The following is a 25218-nucleotide window of genomic DNA, read 5'->3' on the forward strand; positions in this document are numbered from 1 at the left end:
TCATTCTAGTCTTATTTGAAAGGCACAATAGATTTAATGTTATAGTGTAGAAGAATGTGATTAGGATGACTACCATGTTGCATTTGAGTGTGCCTTTTGTGTTTGGGTCAAAGAGTATAACTACATGGTAGTCATGGGACGATAGGAGAACATGTCTCTTTGTACCAAGCGACTTAGTTCAATATCACTGAAAAACATTAACATTATGACATAGAAAAGCAATGTAACGACTAAATGATAACATGTTGCAAATTAAGGGGTTACATTTGTTTGTTAAAATAATGAGCGCACCTTCTTCTTGTTCAAGGAAGAGCCCCAACAAACATGTGAATGGAATCAAAGTTTCAGCATGAGAAAAACAAAGTTTTGCCTTCTCATAGGTTCCAAGAATTTGTTTTTCTACCATAACAACAAAAGTTAAATATAAATTCCACCACTAATTGGCGTTTAATTAAGATGTGTATATGTGTAATAGATAAATATACATATGTATATATGTACTTTCTTTTTTGTCGATAGCTTTGTCCATGGAGTTAACATCTTTCAACAAATGAACTCCCATCCTATAATTTAATGAATTTCCATAACCCTTCAATATAAACACCTCCACTGTTTAGACCATGTGTAGCTCCATAGTATTGGTAGCATTATGTATGACTTTTAGTTTTTTATCATAACCTAATAGTCCCTTTGTTTTATTGTATCGTTCACACTTGAACTTTTTTTTCGTTAAATTGACTTTTAAAAATTTATTTTTTAACAAAAACTTCTTGATTATTGAAATAAGATTTTTTTCCAAAATATTTTTCAAGTTTAATGAGGAAAAATTAAAAGAGAAAATGCATAGCATCTTCAAAAACTTAAATCGTTTCTTGTTTTTTTTTTTTTTTTTCTTTTAGGCTAATTTTGCTTGGGGCCCTTAAGTTTGGGCTTTAAAAAGTGAGGACCAAAAGAGATTATAGGCCTATTAACGTTATTGGTGGGCCAAAGTGAAATAATGAAGATGTGGCTATTTAAAAAAGACACATGACAAGTATCACAAGAAGTTAATCATTTTGCATTTCTAGCAACCACATTTGTTGGTGATAAAAAGTGAACTTGTGGTTTGCTGCTGGTTCTGTAAATTTTGTTGTTTTTATTGGATGCAGGTAGAGTTTTGACTCATCCAGTTGTATATACTCCTTTACCTTACCCATTTGAGAAGCATAGGCTGGGAGAATAGGTTGTATACTATTTTTTCAAGTCAGTTGGGATTTTGCAATGTCTTTCATGCCACACTTAAAACTGTTGAGTCCTTTCACTTTTTTTTTTTTTTTTAAAAAATACCTACAAATACATCATATATGTCTTTCTTTTATTACTCCAATAACATTGTTTATGTTTGTTGTTTGTTATTCTCTTCTTATAGTATGAGCTTTTGATGTCTTCTCCTCTTTGTATCTCAATAGTATTGTTGTGTTTTGTTTTTCTCATCTTCTTCATTCTCTTGAAGGCTAATGTATTTTTAGGCATTAGTTTTGTATGATCCTGATTTCCTACAATCAAATGTAATTTAAACCCTAGATTTAGCATTTTGTAGTGATTGATTAATTATGACTTGGGTTTTGAAATTCTTTTCTGGGTTAATCATTAATTAATTATGTTTTAATTACCAAATAAGTTGTTAACCCTCTTTAGTTATTCTTTTAGGATTCTTGTGATTCTCTATAAATAGAGAATCCCCCCTTGTATTACATAGCTTCTCATTCATAATAAACACTTCGCTAGTTTATTGGAAATTTATCTCCTTTTAGTAATTAGGCTACAACAGTTTCCTCTATATAAAACCTACATATTGCTTTTGCATGTTATGACCCATTTCCATCAAACTATGGACTCTTTTACTCAAACAATGTAAAAAAACATACCAACATTCTTAGGAAGATTGCGCCATTTCCCAAGGCCATGAACTTGAATATAATTAACAAGCTTTTGATCTTCTTCAAGAGTCCATGGACCTTTTTTAAGCCCATTTTTGTTACAATATGAAGCTCTTCCCATTTGTTTTTTAAAACTGTATTTGATGAAGAGATTAAAAGCATGTGATGATTTTAAGCAACTTGTTGTGACATGGTTTATTTTTTATAAAGAGTGCTTCACACACGCACACAAGTGAGAATGAGTGCCTAGGCAAGTTCTGCTCTCGTTGACTGTTTCTATGACTATTTCATATTCAACTAAATGTAATTAGTTTCAAAGAGATATTGATACATTTGAAGAGTTTCATAGGTTTTAGAAGTGCATCTTTACTAGTTGCAAATGCAATTCGAGACAACTCTTGAGACATAATGTTTGGAGAAAGAATGTTCAATAAAGAGTGGGTACACCTGAACAGGTACAACAACAAACTAATTTGTTAAAATATCAACAATAAGTAGTTTTTCATTTTTAAATGGTGAACATCTGGATCTTTATTTAGAGCCACAGACGAGTATATGAAAGGAGCATGGGAATTTATAGAGAAAGTAAAGAAGGATGTAACTTATGTGGACTTGATTATGTGCCCTTGCAAAGATTGTAGAGACATGAGTCATCAATCCTTTGATATTGTTTACGAGCATTTAGTAATTAAGGGAATGGACCCAACATATAAGATTTTGTACCATCATGGGGAGGAAGTTTGTGTAAAGGAAGAAGTTGAGGATGCAGATATGTTTGATGTATTTAACATGTAGAAAGACAAGAAGTAAATGTTGAGCCTACTTTTTCTAAGTACTGATACTGAACTTCATCCAGAAATGAAAAAAAAAAAAAAAAAATGAAAAGGCCCCCTTATATTCTAATTGTACAAAATTTTATATTACTTTTTCTTATCGTATAATACACATGTAATCCAATAATTTTATAGGATGCATGTGAATGAGCTACTTACATCAAATAGAAGACTTGTTAAAGATAGTAGCTTGTTGTGGAAAACACACTATGATGAGTTTCCATCGTGGTTGAAATCAAAGGTAGATAATTGTTTTTTACTATACCTTAGTTGATATGCTCCAAAATAATAAGCTACTAAAAGCATCTAATCATGTATTTAGATTTGACATATTAGAATGGATTCATCACACACTAATGAATCAAAGTTAGCAAAGTGGCTTGTAAATGGACTTAGAAAATCTACAGTATCTTTCACTAGTTTTATTGTTAATGGTCAAAGATTCCATGTCTAAGAGTATTGAAAGATCAACACAAAACATTGGTGTATCTCTTAAAGCAAAAACATTAAAAAGATCATGTTCTAGAGATGAAGCTAAAGTTGTTGATATATATGGTGTGCTAATCCAGATTATTTTGTTAGACTGTTATGTACATCAAATTCCTCTGTTTAGATGTGATTAGGTAAATTTCTCAAATTGAGTAAGAATTGACGATGATTTTACGCTTGTCAATTTACATCAAAGCCAACATCAATTTAGTAAGGAGTCGTTTATACTTGCATCACAAGCTAAGCAAGTATTTTACTCAAGAGAGAATGAGACATCCAATTGGTATGTTGTATTGAAGACGCCACTTTAAAGATTTCATGATCTGAAGATTTAAGATGAAGAGTATAATGCATTTATTAGTGAAAGTATTTCTACTCCATTCAAGAACGTTGATGATAACGAAGAATGTAGTCATACAAGAAATGATTGTGAAGGACTCTTGATTTGAAATTTGTATATTTGAACTTCCACTAAGTTTTGGGTTGTACTTTCATGTTGGATATAAAAGTTTTCATTTCTATCATTTGTAATTTGTATTAATTTCGTGTAGTAATTCTTGTTCATCCATATCTACTCAAATTAATTGTAAGAAACATAAAATGTTTTTATTTATATGTTCTCTACATGATTGGTTTGATAATCCTACACTAACTTACATTAATAATATTTTTTTTATAGAGAATAGAGAAGGAAGAAAGCAATGGGGTTGCCCAAAAGATGTCTTGATTTTGATATGAAAGAAGAGAATAAAATCTCTTTCAAGTGGGTTACAAATGAGTGAGAATGACATAATAGCAAAGTGAATGACAAAAAAAGGAGCTATCCTTACAACACTTGGAACTGAGCCACCCAATGATGGATATAATCTTGATAGTACCCGCACAACATCGAGTGCACCTATACCATTTGATTCACCAGCATCTCGTATAAGAGGAGCACTTCAAAAGTTAGCTTCTAGGGGTCAACTTTTCCTATTTTAGATGGATCACAAGAAGTAGGTGAGCATTCAAACCAAACCAAACCAATTAAGCAACAACTCCCCAAAAAACCATAGAGGTCCTATAAATATGAAAACCATTAAAATCGAGGAGTGCAATAAAGTGAGTAGAACATATAACTAGTTTGAACAACCAATTGGTGAAGCTACAATTGGATTGTCTTCATTTCTCGGTCCACTTGTAAGGGAGGTAGTGCCTCTAACTGTAAATGATCGGAGAAAATTGTCAACAAGATACAAGGAAATCCTATGGTCATTAATTCAAGTACTATATTTTTCTATCTTGCATAATTTGATTGATTATAGCATGTTTTATTGATCATACACAGTTAGAATTATTTGAAATATTGTAGCTAAGATACAATGTGAAAGAAGATTGACAAAAAATGTATCTTTTCCAAAAGACGGGTAGATTGTAGCGAGTAGAAAAATCACGAGTGGTGAAAAAAAATCAATCAACTTCCAACAATAAAGAGCTCTATAAAATGAAGCCGTCTAATATACAAGCTATGGAAGGTTGGATGGACTTTGTGAAAGAAAAGAAGAGTGCAAGGTTCAAGGTAAATCAATGCCATTTGTTTTAAAAGATACAGACAAGTATGGTTAATGCTTTTGATGATGAATCCATTTGTGTTTGATTAGGTTGAAAGTGCAAAGTACAAATCAATGAAGAAAAGACAACTTCCACATACATGTAGCCGTAAGGGTTATGCTCAACTGGTAGAAGATATGCTATTGATTATTCTAAATAAAGAATATATTGATGTTCTTAAATCTAGTAATATATAACTACATTGCATTTTTTGAAGAAAAAATTTATTCGGACTCATCGTCTATGACAAGAGTCGCACTATAGGCTAGCACATTCCCGTTAACCCAAAAGTTGCAGAAACATTGGTAAGGTTGCAAAAACTCTTTTATTTAATAAACATTAGTTGAGTAGTTGTTGTTGGCTTTAGATACATATAAGAGTTGAGAGAACATCAAATACTTGTTGAGTTGTGGAGTTGTACTAGATGTTCTTTGAATGGCTAAAACCATTTGTTGAGTATGTGTTGCTTTATGATTTGGGGGGGGGGGGGGGGGGGGGGGGATGGATGTTTGAAGATGTTTTAATTAGTTGTTGGCTTTAGAAATGTATGAGTTCGGATAATATCAAATACTTAACTTGTTGAGTTGTGGAGTTGTACTAGATGTTCTTTCAATGACTAAAACCATTTGTTAAGAATGTGTTGCTAAATGATTCTATGAACTTATGAAATTTAGGAGCGTATTAAAGAGATGGACAATGAAGGGATAAACACTTCTTCAAACGATGAGGGAAACAATGCAATAAGTAAAGTTCTTGGTTCAGACCGGGGTTATAGCCTTTGGATTTGGAGTCACCTCATCCAAGTTTTCTTTATTGCCTAAAAAAGATGGCCACTATGCCAAACTCAAAGAAAAGTGTGAGAAGATGGAGGTTGAAATGTCTCAAATGAGATCTTTAAAATCTCACCTTCTTAAATCACAAGTATGAAGTTTCATACCATACTTTTAACATATATTTATATTTTTTATTTCTAATTGTTTAACTTTATTTTTTTTATTTTCTAACTTTAGGGTAATGGAGCGACCGGCTTTCTAATGCTACAAATAATCAAATTGTTAATAAAGTTTCTACTAACCAGATTGGAACTTCACCTCTAGTAAGGTCTTTAATTATTTATTTCTAATACTTTATTTCTAATGGTTATAACTTGCTCATTATGCTTAATATTGTACTTTATATTGCCTTGTTGGTATTGAGTATCAATAACAACAATACTCTTCCCAAATGCACATTGTTAGATTGGGGTGGTACAGGAGAGGTGGTTGCTGAAGGTCGATGGTCCTCAACTGATCCTCTCAGTTCATATGCTGTTAGAGTTTGGGTGGACTTGCGAAAGAAGTCAGATGCACTTTTATGGAGACCTAACTAAAAGATGACATACATTGAGGATGGCGTTGGAATCACAACAACATGACCTCTTGACAAAGTTATTTTAAGTATGTACATTCTTTAACCATCAACTTCTAGTTAGTTTTTTCACTAAAATCTTTGTGTATAAACTTAATTATTCATTTAGTTTTTGTTCATTTTATTGTAGGTTGATAAAAGAACAATTGTATAAAGCCCAAGAATGTAATTATCAAGATATAACAAGCTTAAGTGTTTAGATTTACATATCCTACTAACTTTTTGTAACTAATATGTGGTATAGACACTATAGGAAAAAAGGTCTACGATATCCGATTGCCATTTTGTAACTATTACCTAGGTTGATCATTGTGTTGTGTTGAATGATCTATTAGTGACTATCTTTTGTGAGAAAACATAGATAGCATTTTGTGTAAGGCAATATAAATCTTTTGTAAAAATAACATTTTGATGGTACGAACTTGAATATTGATATTTAAAAAAGTTTATTGTATATAAAATATAAGAAAATATTATATTAATATAGTTTTTATCTAAAGGTATGACTAAACATTTATATGTGTTAAAATTTTCTATTATAAACAATCAATAACCTTTTATACATGCTTTAAAAAGCTTTTGACAGCTTTAAGAAAACATTATCATAAATAATATAAATAGTAGAAAGACTATTATAGAGTTGTTTTTTTAACTTTTTCAAAATGCTATTAAATGCACATTTTTTATAGCTTTCATAAGACACTATAAAATGTTTTTCATAGATTTGATAAAACGCTATCATAATGATATAAATAGAAGATATGTTATTACAAAGATGTTTTTATAACCTTTCCAAAACGCTGTCAAAATGCATGCTTTTTATAGCTTTCATAAAATGCTATGAAAAGTCCAGCCTTTTAATAACATGACCTGTCACGACCTTGTTGGAATTTATGTCCTAAAACTCGTAGTTTGTAATCATATTTTATTTAATAAAGTTGTTATTGATACTATAATCTTAAGAAAAATTGCATAAGATAACATTTTGAGAATATGATATAGCAATTATAGCACATTGTTTTAGAATTTTGCAAACATGACAAAATTTTCACTTCTCCATGTTAAATTTGACATTATTCCTACAGTACCCTTTAATAACTCATTTCTCTTCTTCTTTTTAATGTCCTACTCATTATTTATTATTTATGCTCCCACTTTTTAAGGCCCTAATCATTTGAATTTAATTCCAAATGATTTTGTTTTATTTTTTTACATTAATTTTTTTTGTTTTACTTTGTCTCAGTTTTGTATATCAGTGTTGTGATATACCTATATTATATATATTAGTTGGTTAATATACTTATTACGTGATTTTTCATTTTTTCAAATTTTATGCAGTTCATTAGAGTATTATTAAGTATATGAATGATGTGACTCAGTATATTATTATAAAGTATATTAACAATATATTGTTAAAGCATATTAGTAAAGTGAGTCATTATTAAGTATATGAATCAAGTTTACAAGTGTATATCAATAGTATATCAAGTGTATAAGTAGGACTTCAAGCATATCAAGTGCATTTAATCAATCGATTGTATAAGTGAAGGATACTAAATATATCTGCAGTGTATCAGGTGTATCAAACATATATTAGTAATGTTTCGGTATCGAGTGTATCAAAGAGTATTAGGTGCATCAAGTGTATCAATCAAATGTATTGGGTGTATAAAGAAGTATCAGGTGTATTAAGGAGTGTATTAAGGGGTGTATTAGGTGTATCAGACGTGTATAAGGTGTATCAAACATATATTAGTAACAAGGGCATTTGTGACATTTTACCTCTTGATGTGTAGGCTGGGCTTCGTTTTTGCCATTTTCGCAAATAATAAGATGTGTGTGCTATGGACTTTAATTATTACAACTTATTTTGTCATTTTGTAAGTGCCCCTAATCTTAAAGCCAAAAAACTAAGAACTTGAGGCTATTATTTATTAAACTTGAACTTTAAGTAGAGACATAAACGTTGATCAAGCTCGAGTACATAGCCTAAATGGTCTATAGTATAGGAATACTGTTAGGCACTTTATTCTGGGAACACTATGGATGCAACCCGCTGTAGTTAGTATAAACAATGTGATCCTAAATCGTTCATATGTAGAAACATGGAAGTAGGGGTAAAGAGTCTACATAAGACTGGAACCATGAAATAGTCATTTTTAAGTTATAACACCGTTAACTTAATAAAACTTACTATTTTATAGATATCCTTTGTAACTTAATCTTAACCTTGAGCCAACTATGGACTCCTATTCACACGAGATTATCCTTAGACCTGCATAAGTGAGGGCAACTCATTAGCGCTAGTCCAATAAGCCTTCCATTTCAGGGGTAAGATTGAGTGGATAGCTAGGGTCATAAGACGTAAGACGGAATTTACTCCTAACCGCTTTCAGGTTAGTAGATAGGTTGTTCCCTTAATGACTGAATCCAAGTCTTGAACAAGGTACCCCACCCTCAAGTTGGCCCGGGAGGGATTCAATTTAGACGTTGGACCTTAAACCAATTGTTCAACAGTGAATCAGTGGAACTTAAGGAGCAAGATATCGTATCGGGGGTAAAATGATACTTTGACCTAGTCGAGGCTATGAAAGACCTGCGAAAGATTGACTTACTTATCATGGTTATATCACATGAACACAAATATATCTACTGTGAGGAGAGTGTAACTAGATTTTAGTGGAATGATCCGTTAGTTAATGATTGTTGATTAACTCGATCTAAAGAGCTTAGCCAATTAATCTTGAATCTTTAGAGCCCATGATCTATAGGTCCATTAGGTTCCCCCACTAGCTCACAAGGAATCAACTTAGAACATTATAATATAATAATTTGAATTGTTCGAATTAGATAAAGAGAGAAAAACCAACGAATATATTTGATATAGTCGTCAGATATAAATAGAGCTTTATGTTTAAATTTAATTTAAAATATGAATAGGAATTCATATTCGAGAAGCTCGAAGTTGATGAAAATGGTCAAAGTTCTAAAAAGTCAAAGTGTTGACTTTTGACTTTCAAAAATCAAACTTTGACCGACTTATATATTCAAATGTTATTTGAATTTTAGAAAAATGAATGCGGATTCATGCTTGGGAAGTCGAAGTTAGTCAAAACAAATAAAATGGTAAAAAGTCAAAATGTTGACTTTTGACTTTGATTTAAATGTCAAATTACCATATTACCCTTGGACTAAATTGTTTAGATTTAAGAAGCACATTGCATGTAATTAGCAAGTGGCGTCATACATATAAGATGTCTAGTTGGTGATATGCCAAGTGTGGAGAATGGAAAGCTCACTACTTGCAATTTTGCATGTAGTTTGCTTATAAAAAAGTGGATTGTTGCAAATGAAAGAAGAATAGTTTTTGGGTAAAATTGATTTTGTAATTTGGAATTGCAAAATTAAACTCCTAAATCCATCGCTTTCTCTAATTTCTCCACCATTCGAGTCCCACAACTCGGTTCTAAGTCTGGAGAATAGCGGGTCAACGCTAGTGGTAGTCTCAGCTTCAAGTGTGTGACGAGATTACGACAATAGAAAAGCATCAAATGTGAGTTTTTTCTATTAACTCTATCTTTGTTTCAATTAGGGTTATACTGCATGTTAATCACTAAAGTGTTTAGTTACAATTAGAGTAAAATTCAATTCTTATTCCGATGCGCATGTTCTCGTTTTCCATTAGACTTTTCGTAAAACGCTATAAAATGTCTATGATAGCATTTTTGGAGTACTATCGTAGACCTTTTTTTATGTAGTAATTTATCAATAGCATATCCTGTATAAGAACTTGGGATCCTGTTTAGCAAATCATTTTATGAGCTATTGCTTGTAAAGCTTGAAAACATGTTTAATAATATCATTTAGAAATCAATGTGTTACTCATAAGTTATTACTTGTAGAGCTCGAAATTATGTTCAATAAATATTTTAGAAATCATGATGTTACTCACAATACTTGTACAGATCCTTGGCCATAAATTTCTCCTAATCCTCATTGTCCTGAAAAATTCATATTTAATCCTTAATTAATTCCTTGACCATCAAAATATCCAAAATTTTCCTTAAAATTTTAAAAAATATCAAGACAGACCAAAACAACTCGAAAACAGCCCAACGATGTCAATCAATATGGTGAATGGGCTGGTCGCGCATGCATAGCCTAGGGCCTGCCACATGCTAATCTCGCAATGGGGTTGCTGCGCACGTGCTTGTCGCCTACCCCATGCATCCATGGCGTGCTTTGCGTGCATTAGTTCTCTTTGCACATTGTGCGCCACACTAACCTCTATGGTAGGGTCATGCATGCAATCGAAATGCATGTCTTGTCGCTCGGTTATGCCATGGTCTTGTCATGTGCATGCAATCTGATCCAAAATAACCTCTATGACCAAAACGCACGCCCATCTCGCCTAACCATCTAAGCCTCTCGGCCACTACCTAGACACCGTTTTACTTCCAGAATCATGACTCAACTTTGAAAAATCATAACTTAAAAATGCAAACTTTTTTGATAAAACTTCCTTCTACAAAGTTGCTCGAAATTTTCTTAACTTTCTTACCTCAAATTTAGAAAAGTATATTTCAATTAATTAGTCCTATAGCCCTCTAGAAGTGCATCTTGCTCAGATTCACCCAAGAAATGACTTTGCATTCTCTTGATCAAATTGCTAACCTCTTTGAATCCAAAACGCACAACAACCTTCTCTCACAAACTAGACTCAAATTTTAAACTTTTACGACCAATTTGAGAGATTTTGCACGAGTTATAAGTTGTGAGAAATTTAATAATGAAGTTGGCCTATTTATAGAGTCCCTTGTAGGAGATTAAGGTGACACTTAATCTTGATTAGACTTACCTCTTAAGCTTGTGCTAACACCTCAAAAACTTCTTCACGTCCTTCTTGACCGCAAAATGCATGATGACATGGTTATGACACTTGAATTTACTTTTAACCAATTGCCTAGAGCATGCCACATACTTCATCCAATCACATAGCTAACCTCCTTGGCTTTCTCGCATAACCTTGGTCGGATAGCTTACTCTCTCACGTAGCTAAGCCTTCCTCGCCTAACATCCTTCCTCCAGTGGACAACCTCTTATAGACAACCTTCAAATGCTAAGTCAAACTCCCAACTAACCTCTCTAGCCTTGCTGCAAACCTCCAAGTGCATTGTCATGGCTTCCTCGCCTAGCCTCTCATCGCCAACCTAACCTTCATGCCATCCTCCTTGGTAAGCCTCTCAAGGTATCCTTCTCGCCTAGCCTTCAACCAAACGCCCATGCTTAGAGGTCTTACATGATCTTCTTAGTCACACATCAAAACGCAAGATAACCTCTATCTTCTCCTCTCTTGCGGCCTAGCATGCATCCTACATGCCCTAACTAATCTCTTTAGATGTTGTTTTCCTTCTTTTGGCCGTCCAAACTATTCCAAAATAACCTTTAAACGCAAATATTCAAAACTTAGCCAAATTTCCAACTTGTCTCTTCCTCTTAAGACTTTAATTGATTTTTTAAGCTTTCAAGTATTTTATTCTTTTTCCTAGACAACTTTACCAAAGAAGACTAATGCAAGCATACAATAAAAAAATAAACCCTCAAAGTTTTTGAGATGGAGATTTGGTGTTAAAAAGGATACTTCTATTTCAAAAGAATCATCGAGGAAAATAGACTCCTAATTATGAATGTCAGTTTGTGGTGAAAAATGCTTTTTCAAGAGGAGTTTTGCTTTTAATCAATATGGATGGCATTGGTTTAAAAAATCACGTGAGTTTAGATTATGTTCGAAGATATTATGCGTGAGGTCTTTTCATTTGACGAGTATTTCTCCAATTTCACAATGTTTTGTCATTATTATTATTATTTATTTTTGGATTTTTTTTAAAAATAATGTAAAATTTGAAACATATTTCAAAAATAGGGTAGTTGCAAAACTATTTTCAAATATAGGTGTTTTGAGGTGAAGTCGTGGACGGGGTACACGACTTCCATGCAGTGGCCCCCACATACTCTATTTTTTCCTTATTTTTATATTTATACTACACTGGGCCCCACATTTTTTAATTTTCTCATTATTTATATACGTGGGTCCCACACACTTCATTTTTTCTCATTATTTATATATACATACTCACATATAATATAATATATATATTATACATTCAAATTCTAAAAATATCTTTCTTTATTAAATTAATTTATTTTTTTATTTTTTTCTTTATATATATTTAAATATCACAATCTTCAATCTTCAATTTTTCTTATTAAATTCATTTTTCTAATTTAATTTAATTCTTTCTTAATCAAAATTATACATATATTTTTTTTCCAATTTTCAATTTTTTTTAAAAAAATCTCATATATTAACAAAACATGTTATTAAAAATATATTAAACAAATTAAAAGAGTAATAATAATAATAATTTTATATATATATATATTTATTTATTTATTTAATATCTCAATCTTCAAATTTTCTTATTAATTCATCTTTTCTAATTTAATTTAATTATTTCTTAACCAAAATTATATATATCTTTTTCTAATTTTCTGTTTAAAAAAACACATATATTAACCAAATATGTTATTAAAAAATACATTAAACAAATAAAAATAATAATAGTAATTGAAAGAAGTTGAAACGTACTCTAAAAATAATAATAACAATAAATTTGCAATTCAAAATTATCCATTAAGTTTTTAAATTTAATTTGTAATCGAACCAATTCTTGTTTTTTTCCTTTTACCATAAACATGAATTTCTTTTTATTCAATTATCAATGTGTGTGGCTTCAAGTGTTATTATTATTATTTTTTTTAGTAATTTTAACTTATCTCAATTATTATTATTACTCTTTTAATTTGTTTAATATATTTTTAATAACATGTTTTGTTAATATATGAGATTTTTTTAAAAAAATTGAAAATTGGAAAAAAAATATATGTATAATTTTGATTAAGAAAGAATTAAATTAAATTAGAAAAATGAATTTAATAAGAAAAATTGAAGATTGAAGATTGTGATATTTAAATATATATAAAGATAAAAATAAAAAAAATAAATTAATTTAATAAAGAAAGATATTTTTAGAATTTAAATGTATAATATATATATTATATTATATGTGAGTATGTATATATAAATAATGAGAAAAAGTGAAGTGTGTGGGACCCACGTATATAAATAATGAGAAAATTAAAAAATGTGGGGCCCAGTGTAGTATAAATATAAAAATAAGGAAAAAATAGAGTATGTGGGGGCCACTGCATGGAAGTCGTGTACCCCGTCCACGACTTCACCTCAAAACACCTATTTTTGAAAATAGTTTTGCAACTACCCTATTTTTTAAATATGTTTCAAATTTTACATTATTTTTAAAAAAAATCCTTTATTTTTCATTTGAATATAAAAATTCAAATCATAAAAAAAGTAATTTTTTATGGGTTTTATAATTTAAATTCCTTGAATAGATGAAATTGCTCCATTTGAAATTTAATTAATAAATTATCTTTAAATATATAAGCCATTTCATACTTTTAAATGAGACTGAATAGCGTTTTCTATGAATTTATTAATTTTTAGATACATGAAATTTCTCATTAGACACCTATGATGGAGATTAAAATATCAAAGTTTGATATTTTAATATTCTTGAGGTGAATAAATAAAAAAATATCTTTTGAAACAAAAAATAAACTTCATTTTTCTTATGACTTTTATGCCACCCATAATTATCAATATGCTCAGGTTTTATTTTTTTCGACGTGAATTGATAACCATGAGACATTTAAAAAAATCTAAGTAAAAAACTTTGTTTTGTGAAACCTTTAATTTAGTGTAAAAGATAAAATTTGGTAACTATTTTATGGGTGTTGTAGAGTGCTAACACCTTCCCTACACATAATTGGCTCTCGAACTTAAATCTTATGAATTTAGGTAGACCACTTTTTTTGTGACCAATCACACCTTAATATGGTTGGTGGCGACTCCAAACCTATTTATTTATTAAAATTAAACGAACGAGGATGTCAATTGCTCCACGTTGCGACACATTGTATTTGTAGAAAACGAGTTGTCCTCTATAAATGGGTATAATCGGTTATAAAAAGTCAAAAAAAATTATTCAGTTCGCGATTTTGTTATAAATCTTAATATTTTGGAGATTTTCTATTGTTTAGTTTGTTATCTAACATTTTAACATTGTCACGGTTATCTCTTGTTTATTTGGGCTAAAATTCAAATAAGCCAAAAAAATAAGTTGCATTTAACTTAAAGGAAAATTGCAATTGATGATCATTTTAGCAATAATAATTAAGGATATAGCAAAACTATCACCGATAGAATTGTATCGGTGATAGACTTTGTATGGTCTATCAGTGGTAGATCAATATTTACAACATGGTCTATCGGTGATATACTTATATCATCGATAGAATTTGACAAATTTTGCTATATTTGCAAAATTTTTAAAATATTGCTATGTACTTAATTATTTTGAATCTAATTGCTAAATTTACAACTATTCATCAGCTTAAATGCTAAATATGACTCAAATATGGTTGAGCCCATGAGTCTATTCCATGCACCAAACAAAGTCCAAGCCCATCTAGCCTATTAGAAGATTCTATAAGCTCAGTAGAATAGTTCTCTTCATTTGAGGGGACATAAATTTTAACTATAGTAGGTTAGAAGTCAACCACTGTCAAATATTGAAGTTTCTTTGAAAATACAAGCTTTCTTCCAAGACTCAAACTTAAAAAACATCACGTGCTCCACTTCCTAAAATCAAGTGTATATATTCAATCGAGAGAAAATAAAAAAGATTAAGTACTAGAGAACAAACCATACTGCATCATAATCAACACATCAACACATCAACACAAACTTCAACTCCATGAAGCACGTTTCTCTATAAACCTTGTGCGAATATAGTGTGCATTTTTTTTTTCAATATGAAATGAAAATTTAAGAAGTGATTCCTTATAACCAAAGAAGATAACGATGTCACACACGACGTCCTAGTAACCACATAAATCAATAAATCTTCAAATCAACAAATAGATAGTTAAAAATAACACAAAGACGTTTCTAAACCACGTTTGGGGGTCATACGGTGTCTATCGAAGGAAGATAATTAATCCAATCTTATATGTAAGCTGAGTCAAGCAATTACGACATACTTATTTGTAGTAACGATGACTACAACTATGCATGTAGAGTCTAACTTAAATAATCACTCTAGGCTCTTCCTAGAATGTGAGACTCCCTCTTGCTTCCACTTAGGCTCTTGTTAAGTATGTGAATATTAGTGGCGTACAATTTATAGGTTTCTTCCAAGTGTGTGACTCATGCTCACTCGAAGATAGTTTACTTCCAAACCCTCTTCACGAGAGAACTTAGACTCTCGTAAGTCATGAGAAATTTCTTTTTGATGAATAACACCTCAAGGTTTTCTAACTTGAGAAACCCTTCTCGATTTGGTATGTCTTAAGGTTCCTCTAAGACTAAACAATACTTCACAATATCAATCTGTTCACTAGTTTTTATAGTGAGAAAAAATACACCACTACTACACAGGAAGAACGAAAAACTCCCTTCTCAAAATAAATTTGTTGTGATCACTTTCATTAATGATCTCACAAGATAGTACATGCGACAACTCTAACAAATAACATACTTTACTGGCTTGTAGATAATAGCACAACGGAAAGATGGAAAGTATCCCATCCCACCATAAAATTAGATAACCAGCAAAAAGAAACCAAAACAAAAGAAAAACTTCACAAAGATCTAAATATTCAAGCACAATAATTTAAATTAGAAGAAAAATGATTAGGTAGAGCTAAAACTTTAATTAACAACCTCTGAGACAAATCAGAGACAACCCATAAAGTCTCAAGAGCAAATGTCAAGAGCCTTAAGCACACACATATATAGCCAATATTATAGGTGTAGACATAAAAAATGGAACATAAAACAAGGATTAGAGTTATAAAACGCAATCTCGCTTTTTGCTTTCTATTTTTTCCTATCATTTTTAAACCCAAAAGTATATATATAAAAAAAAAAACCTAAATATACCCAAATGAGCTTTAATCAGAAACGTAAATAATGACAACCCTAATACATGAGGAAAAATTCATTATTAGTGAATGAAACTGACACTTAGTTATATTTTTGACTCAATAAAAATAAGAAAAGAAAAAATTGAGAAACAAATAAGAGGGGAATGATCAATCCTGAGAAATTTGTTGGCTGGAAAATATCCAACAAACAAAAATCAAATATCAATAAGGGACAAGAATTTGAACGTATATAGAAACTTTACATTTAATATATATATCATGTTAAATTATCAATGAATTCAAAATCTCATGCTAATAAGTAACAAACGCTAAGTAACAATAAATTTAACTATATCAATACTTTAACCATAGGACATCCGAACTCATGAAATATATAATAAAATCTTACAACAACTTGAGAAGAAACAAAAAGAGAGAAGCAACAAATGTAATAGGGGACATGCATATGGCTGTATATAGCAGTTGTGTACACAAACTTAATATATAGTTTTCCCAAATGTGACATTGAGAGAGGAAACAAGAAAAAAGAAAAAGATGAAAAATGAAAGAAGGGGGCAAAGAGGAAAAAAACAACTTCAAAGTTTCAGCCTTTTCAATACATTTCTGCTTTTGAATACATTTCATTCTGTTCTTTCTAATTCTTTTGCTCCAAAGGTTTTGTCCTGCATTTAAATATTGAAAATTAAATTTGGTTAATCAGTTATTCATGGAGTCAGGATGCAAAAACAAATTACACGAAGATAATAATGAAACGAAGATAAAACAAACAATAATTCGCTGTTGAATTAAGAAATTTCAGAAATTATTTGGTAATTAAGTGTCGGTGTAAAGTGTTTCAACAACTCATTTAAGTTAGACTTAATATATTGACACCACATATCTTAATAGTCAAGGTATCAACTTCTTTTGTTAAAGGACAAACTTCACAATCCACAACTTTTATACTAAAAAAAATGCATAAATGGTAGAATATTTCTAAGATAAGACATATTACCACACTAAAAATTAGTGGAGAAAGTTGAACAACCATATATAGTTGAGAACCTTTTTCAAACAAATAATCCAAAATATGTCAAACCCCAGTTCAAATTATATAGTGTGTGTTCGATTCAAATTACAACTTATCAACATTCCACTATTTGTAATAGAGTTTACCAAAATAATCATACAATGAAAGTTCAAGATATAAACAATTTCAATACAAATATATATACAACATACATAAAAAAAGAAAAACCCTAAATGGTTCAATCCTTCCGAAATGCAATTAATAACTTTTATACTAGCTTCTTCTCATTTTGAAACTCACACCAATAACTTCTCAAATCAGCCATTAGAAAAGTTTGTCATCCAAAGATATCTCTACTAATATAATTAAAATAATGCTACTTAATAGAAGTTTTTGTCCTGTCTCCCTAAAAACATTTTGCAAAAATAGGGTTAGAAACTAGAGGGAGAGAGAAAAAGAGAAAGGTCAAAATAGTTCACTTGAAAAATTCCATATATTTAATTAATATATACGTAGAGACAAATGGCATCCTTGGAAATTGAAGCTAAGAAGGAGAGACAGCCAAGAATGTCTTGTGAAAAGTTTTCCCCTGGAATATATATATGTAATGTAACTCACAAACCCCAAAAATACATAAATATATACATATAAATTATAAAATATATAATATGCAATTATAAAAAGAAAATTGCATGTGTAGAAAGTGAACAAATAATATATAAAAGGGTAGCTAAAAACAAGCATTTGGGAAGAACACATGAATAAAATTTTAATTTTGATCACTCCATTCAAGGGTTCATTTTTCTTTACAAGAAATAGATAGTTAAAAAGACAAAAAAAAATTCAATTTGAAATCTAATAATAATAATAATAATAATACTAATAATAAGAAGAAAAAACAATAATAATTCTAGACTTCCCTATGAGGTAGGCCGACAAGAACATGTGAGAGTTTAGGGTAAAGTTATACAAAAGAAAGACATATTTGTGTTGAAATTAAACATAAGAATGAAGTAAAATGGGAAGCACAAAGTAGAAGGCTTTTTACTTAAACTGATCTCTCCCAAAATAGGGAAAAGGTATATATGAATTTTGAGACATAGAAACCAATCATATATCATATGACGTTTGATGAAATGGGAGAATAAAAAAACTTACTGTCCCACAAAAATCCAACTTCAAACAAACCACCAAATCTACTTAGAAAAACTCAGGTTCATATTTTTTCTAATTGATACCATAACTATAGAAACGGAGTAAATCAAATCTCATATATTTGAAATAAAAAGACATTGAGATAATTATTAAAGTTTATTATAGAGTATTAGGGTAAGGTGTTATACTTCAACTGTTAAAGTTTATTATTTAAGAAAAATTAATTAAAAGAATCTAAATAAAATTGAAAAGCAAACTGATATCTTTTTTTAATGACCAAATGGGTCACTCTCTTCCTGGACAATACTCGAGAGATTCTATTGAGAATGATTATGAGGTGTGGTTGATAATTGGTGTAATTAATAAAATAATCATAATTGATCAGGTGGGAGGGGAGGGAAAACGACGAGGAAATTAACAAAAGGGTTAACCTAAAAAGCATGTTAAAACAAAACCCTTCAAATTAATTTTTGGAGTTTTTTTTTTAAATAAAAAGAAATAAAAACTATTTACTCCTAAAACTTCAAATTAAAGGAAAATCCACAAAATATTTATCTTATATAAAGAAAATCAAGTGAAGTGTAATGAATTTTATAAATTAAACAAGTTTACCATCAACAAAATTTTAAGCATCACTTTTAGTGTTTGAAGAATGTGCTTGTTTATGTGCTACAGCACTCTCCTAAATTTGAATTATTAGTTTAGTATAAAAGAAAGTTTTTTAAAATATTTCTTTTAGTATTCCAATACCCAGCTTATTTTGAAAATGTTTGTGAAGATAAAGAAGAAAACAACAAATATATATATTATATGTATATATAAAAGTGAAAGTAGGGTTATAAATTTAAGTTTCAAAATTTAAAGACAACAAAGAAAAAAAAATTAAAACTTTGATTAATAGTAAAATTTAAAATTGTGAAGATTATTTCTACTTGGGAATTTCTTTATTTTTCCTTACCTCTTTCTGCAATTTTTTTTGAACTTTAAGCCAATTTAAATTATATATATATATATATATATTATGAAGTAGTTTTGAAGAACTTTTTGTTTTGAAATTTGATTATGAAATCAAACAATATATATTTACAAAAAACTCGTGAATGGAATTCTACTAATAAAATTCAGTTAAATGATAAAAAAAAAAAATTCTTCTGGTTTTTGAAAAAAAATCCTAACCCCACTTCTTTTATTAAAGAAAAGAAGTTATTTTTATTTGTATATATGAATTTGATATGATTAAAAAAAGAAAAAGAACAGGAAAGTGAATTACATATATCTGACAAGACCATTAGCCAGTGCACCATCTACATAGAAAGAATCTCAAAAGAACTCTATAGAAATCACAAATTTAAAACTGCAATTTGTTGTCTAAATAATTCACTGAAAACACATTAGGAATCTGTACGGTGTTCAAACAAGTATTGTTGCAACATTTATTATATTTTTCTCTCAAATACTTCTACCAATGTGATCACCATAATTAAATTAATCAATATTTATAGTACAAAATCATTCCAGGAAAAAACAAATTAAAGAACAACAAGAACATCAAATAGTTGTATTAGTATTATCTCATCTGCATTATACAAAATTTTGGTAGAAAAAATAATTTTCCACTCTCGCATGTTTTCTACGAAAATTAAGAACTAAATCTAGCCTTATTTAAGTAACTATAGAAAAACAAACATATAACTCAACCAATATAGATGCACGGAGTTAACTAATGATTATGAACTTTGTAGTTCAAATACTTCTACTAAAAGGAAAGACAAACCATAATAAATTTTAGAATATAACTCATACAAATATAGATTATGAATTTTAGTATTAACACATACAAATCTAGATTTAGAAAATAAAAACAAAAACTGGAATGGTAATTCATGCTTTTCTTAATCAACCATATCAAAATGGAATCATTCCATAATAGGAAAAAAATAAAAAAAAACAAAAAACAAATAATTAAAGAGAGATCAAGTAAGAAAATTACCATAATATTGATGTGATGATGGAGAAGAAATTGGTGAAGATATCATAAAATTGAAGTAGTGATGAGTTGTTCAAGGAGTTGAGAAGTGCATAATGGAAGAAGAAGAAGAAGAGGAAGAAGAAGAAGAAGAAATATTATTAGTAGTAGTAGAATCATGAATAAGAAGATTATTGGTATTATTATTAATTGTTGGTTGTTGTTGTTTATTGGTCTTCTTCTTCTTTTTATAGGGAATTCCTCTTGCTTTAGCTTGACATTCTCTAACTTGTCTTAAATAAAGCCTTATAGAAGCAGTTGCAAAAGGATTAGTTTCAGGGGAACCACCGTTTTCTTCATAAGCCGCCCTTAATCTCCCTATTAAAGCATCAAGGCTACCCCAAGCTTGTTTTAACGGGCAGGTACAAGGGGAAGGTGGTTCTGGGTGACCGTAAAACATACAACCTTGTACATGAACTTTTGTCTTCCCAAATTGATCCAAGTATCTTAAGAACTCCAATACATGGTTGAAGTTGCATTGAGATAGTGCCACTGCTGGTCTTTGATTCTTCAAGTATTGCCCAAACGTGTTCCAATCTCGCCGTTTTTGTGACTCGTAACGACTTGGGGTTGTTGCCCTTGGTGGCGACTTCGACGATCCTTCTCCATATTCTTTGCTCGACCCATCTCCTACCACTCCTTCACCGGACATATTCTTCTTCTTCTTCTTCTTTCCTCTTCTTTTTGATAATATAGGTTGATGATCAGTTCATGATCATTATAAAAAAGAGGAAGAAAATTTTAAAAATTAAAAACAATAATTACGATTAAAAGTAGAGAAAGAGAGAGAAAGAGGTGAAAGGAATAGGACTCAAGGGAGAGTTTTTGGAAGATGAAGATAGCAAAAATCAAATAAAATAAATCAAATCATGGGCTATATTGAGAAGACATGCTATGGGCCATATATCACTCTGCTTTCTTTCTCCATCTTTTTCTTTTTTTTCCTTTATAGTAATTATTATTTTCTCTTAGATAAAGATTGAAATGTATTTAATTTATTTTATATGATGCTACAAACAACCAAATACGAAATAACCGATTGACGAGTCAAAGTTATGTATGGTTATCCGTAATTAGTAATTATGTACATATATTTAGTGGACTTGTCAATTTTGTAGCAAATATAATAATAATTTAAAAAATAAAACAAAATAAAAATCTAAAATGGTATTTAGAATGAGCAATACGTTTCCTCTAGAACTCGACAATAAGATGAAGAGGGGTTATAAGGAAGGGATCAGAAAGAAACCTTATCGTTTTGTATTTTAATTTTATTTGGGTAATTATTGTACTAAATTGGTAATTAATTACATTCACTTTGGAATTAGTGGCTTAGTTAATCAGGGATCAGTTGGTTAATTAATTGTATCATTGTAAATTTAGGTGGTTATATATAGCTTAATAATCCTACTATATATTATAAGTGGGGAATTAGATTAAAGTAGATCCATTTGGGGTCTAAATAGATATAAATTAAGATCCTATGTTTTCTATTTGAGCTGTCTTTATCAACCTGGATATGGGAATGAATATATAATGTTATACTGTATAAAACCCTAGCTACCCACCTTTTTAACCCACTGAGATTTTGTGCATTCAAAATGTTATATTAGTCAATATACTTCTCTTAAAAAAATGATCTTATCAGTTATCTATCCAAAGCAGAGTTCAAACACAATGAAAAATATAAGATTTAATCTCTTTAGATAAGAGATGTTTAAATCTTTCGTCCCTGTTTTGATCATCACATAATATAATAATTTATATAGTAAGAATCTAGCTTGTATCTACTTTTATTTTAACAAGTTACTATTTAGGATAGAGGAATGAGGAAATGCGAATGGATATTCCATAAACTAGGTTGATGCATTTATTAAAAAAACGAGAGTTATATATACACACGAGAAGAGCTATATGCATGTACTGGGTGTGCGTATATATACACACACAATAATTCTTTCGCCTTTTTTTACCCTCTATTATTTGTATTAAAATTTAAATTATCAATCAATTCAAGAGTATTTTTTAATTTATGAAAAAGTGGATTAATAATAAATGTAAGTATATCAATACTTTAGCTTTCTCTCAGGCGTGGGTTTGAAGCTTTTGGTAAATTTGAATACTAATCGGAGAGAAATAAAAAAAAAAAAGAACACTACAAAAGTTTGGAAGGACAAAAGATGATGAATCTCCTAGTACATTTGAGTAGAATATGGTAAGGGGTATGGAGATTATTCCAAGACTTGGACGTAACCTCTGACCTCAAGAGAAATATTAGATGATAAATTAATGATTGAAAAAAACTAGATTGATCAACTTTGACAATTGATGTCCTAGTTTGATACTCCATAAATTTACAAATGAATGGAATAAGTTACTTCTCTTATTTTCCTTAATATTTAGTCTTTAAAAAAAGGGTCTATATCATATTTAAATTTAAAAGAAAAGAAAAAAAAGAAAGAAAGAAAGAAAGAGGGATTGTGGGTTTTGAGTTGATTTTTGGATTGAATTCTTTAAGCGGCATAATTTGAAAGGAGAGAATGCACGTAGTACTAAAAAAGTGATATTAATAATTATATATGGAGATGAATGGCCAACCAATCTCACCTTGGTCCCACCCATTTTAATTTCAACTATCTACATCCATCCTTCAATCTTAGCCTTTTGATCCTCATCACAACTATCATTAGCCCTCCGATTCTTCGCATCTACGTCAACTAAAATAATTCCCTATACATAATCAAATCTCTCATGTTTCTTTTCTACCTAACTCTACCGTAATAATAGGTTAACTTAGGTAGTTTTATATGACTTTCGATTCTCCATCACACCACCCAACAAAACAACTATATGAGTGTATCTAACAGTAGGTTAATTGATGCATTTTATTCGTATGTTCTTAAGGAGATGCTGGAACATTTACTTTTATATGAGATCAAATCACGATAAAGAACTTGGTTGTACCTTCATCATTTCCAAACATTTGTAAAGAAATAGAAGTAATTACTCTTGAAGTAACCAAACTAGTAACCATATGTATCTATGAGACGATCAAAATTTTATCTTTGGCTGCTATATTGAGTACTAAATTTGGTTTTTTTGGCAACTACCATGTATCTTACTATAACTCTAGATTGGAAGGCCATCCTCTAGCCTTTTTTGTATTAACATTTTCTCCAGCCTTCTTTGATATTTTTAATCTTTTCTACATATATATTGGACTTTAAGTATGATGAGAGTACTACGAATGTGCCAATCTAGTTGATATATTTTCTAATACATCCTCGACGTCAATCTTTCTAGTCTTTTGTCATTAATATATATATGTACACACATATATAGATAGATGTGGTTTCATGGAATATTTTGCCTTGTCATAAAAAAGGAAAATTGTGAAAACTACACCTAAAGTATCGTGGTGGTAGCGGTAATTATATCATCCTTAAACTTTCAAAATTAAAAATTAAGAACTTTAAAGTTATCTAAATTTTAACCCAGTAATTGCATCAGATGACAAAAAAAAATTAGAAAAAAGCAGTCCATAACATATCTTTTTTTCATATTGTAAATATGACAAATAATAATTAGATATATCACACAACTATTGGAGAATTACCAAAAAGCTATCATAGAACGATCTGTTTTTAAATTTGATATTTTTGCGATTTAGAAAACGTAGTGACATGGACTCTATTATCATAATTTTTTTTTTCTACTTTTGCAAACGTCCCATTTTAAAATTGGAAGGTCAAACTTACGTAATGGTAGAAATTGTCCTTAATATTTATAAGTTTGAGGTTTCAATTTTGATCATTTGTGGATCTAATTTGTACTATTTTGTAAGCTTCAAAATCCAATTTTAATATAACTTCTAGAAGTTGATGGGCCGAATTGTTATTATTGAAAGTTTGAAGGTATAATTGCAACAACCCACCTATTTTGGAGATGAGTTTTTCAATTTTCCCAAGAAAAAAGAAGAGAATTTTGTGTTATTTTCTATTAATTTTTATGATAATAATTGATTTGTAAGACTTAATACACGAAACATAGATACAAAAGGGAGATTTCGAGAATTTAATAGATATTACTTGACGTTTTTAAAATGTTAAAAAAAGTACAAATTACTTGCCGTTTAAAAACATAAAAAAAAGTTCAAAATTGGTCTACTCCGTTTTTTCATAAAAATTGTTAATGTTTTATTTTTTAAATCACTAATTTTCTGGACTTTGTTTCTAGAAAAAAACATGAATAGAGTGGGTTTTAGTAAGAGAAAAAGTTTTAAAATTTACATTTGAGAATTGAGTGGGTGAGATCAACCATTTTCAAATATAAAATATTTTCATAATTGTTTGTGAATCAAGACAATATAACTTTAACCCAAATGGATTATTTAGATGATTTAGAGGTTGTTAAGAGAGAAGTTTCATTACTTAAAAGATAATATATAGTGGTATATATACTTATGAGCATGGTACTAAATACACACACATACTATAAGTAGTCTCTTTTTAAGATTTATATTTTTAAAATATTGAGAATACACACTCATGCATACACACACGCATCCCTTCATTTGGATAAAAAAACATGAAGGTGGCATTGGCATCAAATATTGGAAATTTTGTATGAATTAGAGACGATGGCTTATGAGATAAGATATAAACATACAAACACAACATCATAGCTTAAAGGCAACAATAA

General features: G+C 29.8%; 1 protein-coding gene across 1 annotated transcript; it reads right to left on the bottom strand.

Annotated features, from left to right (window-relative positions):
- Nucleotides 1-16667: 16667 nt before the first annotated feature.
- LOC101216601 (protein LIGHT-DEPENDENT SHORT HYPOCOTYLS 10) lies at nucleotides 16668-21368 on the bottom strand. Its single transcript, XM_004150511.3, has 2 exons — nucleotides 20482-21368; nucleotides 16668-16989 (listed from the first exon to the last, which is right to left on the bottom strand). The coding sequence occupies exon 1, from the start codon at nucleotides 21167-21169 to the stop codon at nucleotides 20552-20554; it is 618 nt and encodes a 205-aa protein (XP_004150559.2). The 5' UTR covers nucleotides 21170-21368; the 3' UTR covers nucleotides 16668-16989; nucleotides 20482-20551.
- Nucleotides 21369-25218: the final 3850 nt, after the last annotated feature.

The sequence above is a fragment of the Cucumis sativus genome, chromosome 6, assembly GCF_000004075.3.
Source record: "Cucumis sativus cultivar 9930 chromosome 6, Cucumber_9930_V3, whole genome shotgun sequence".
Classification (NCBI taxonomy): domain Eukaryota; kingdom Viridiplantae; phylum Streptophyta; class Magnoliopsida; order Cucurbitales; family Cucurbitaceae; genus Cucumis; species Cucumis sativus.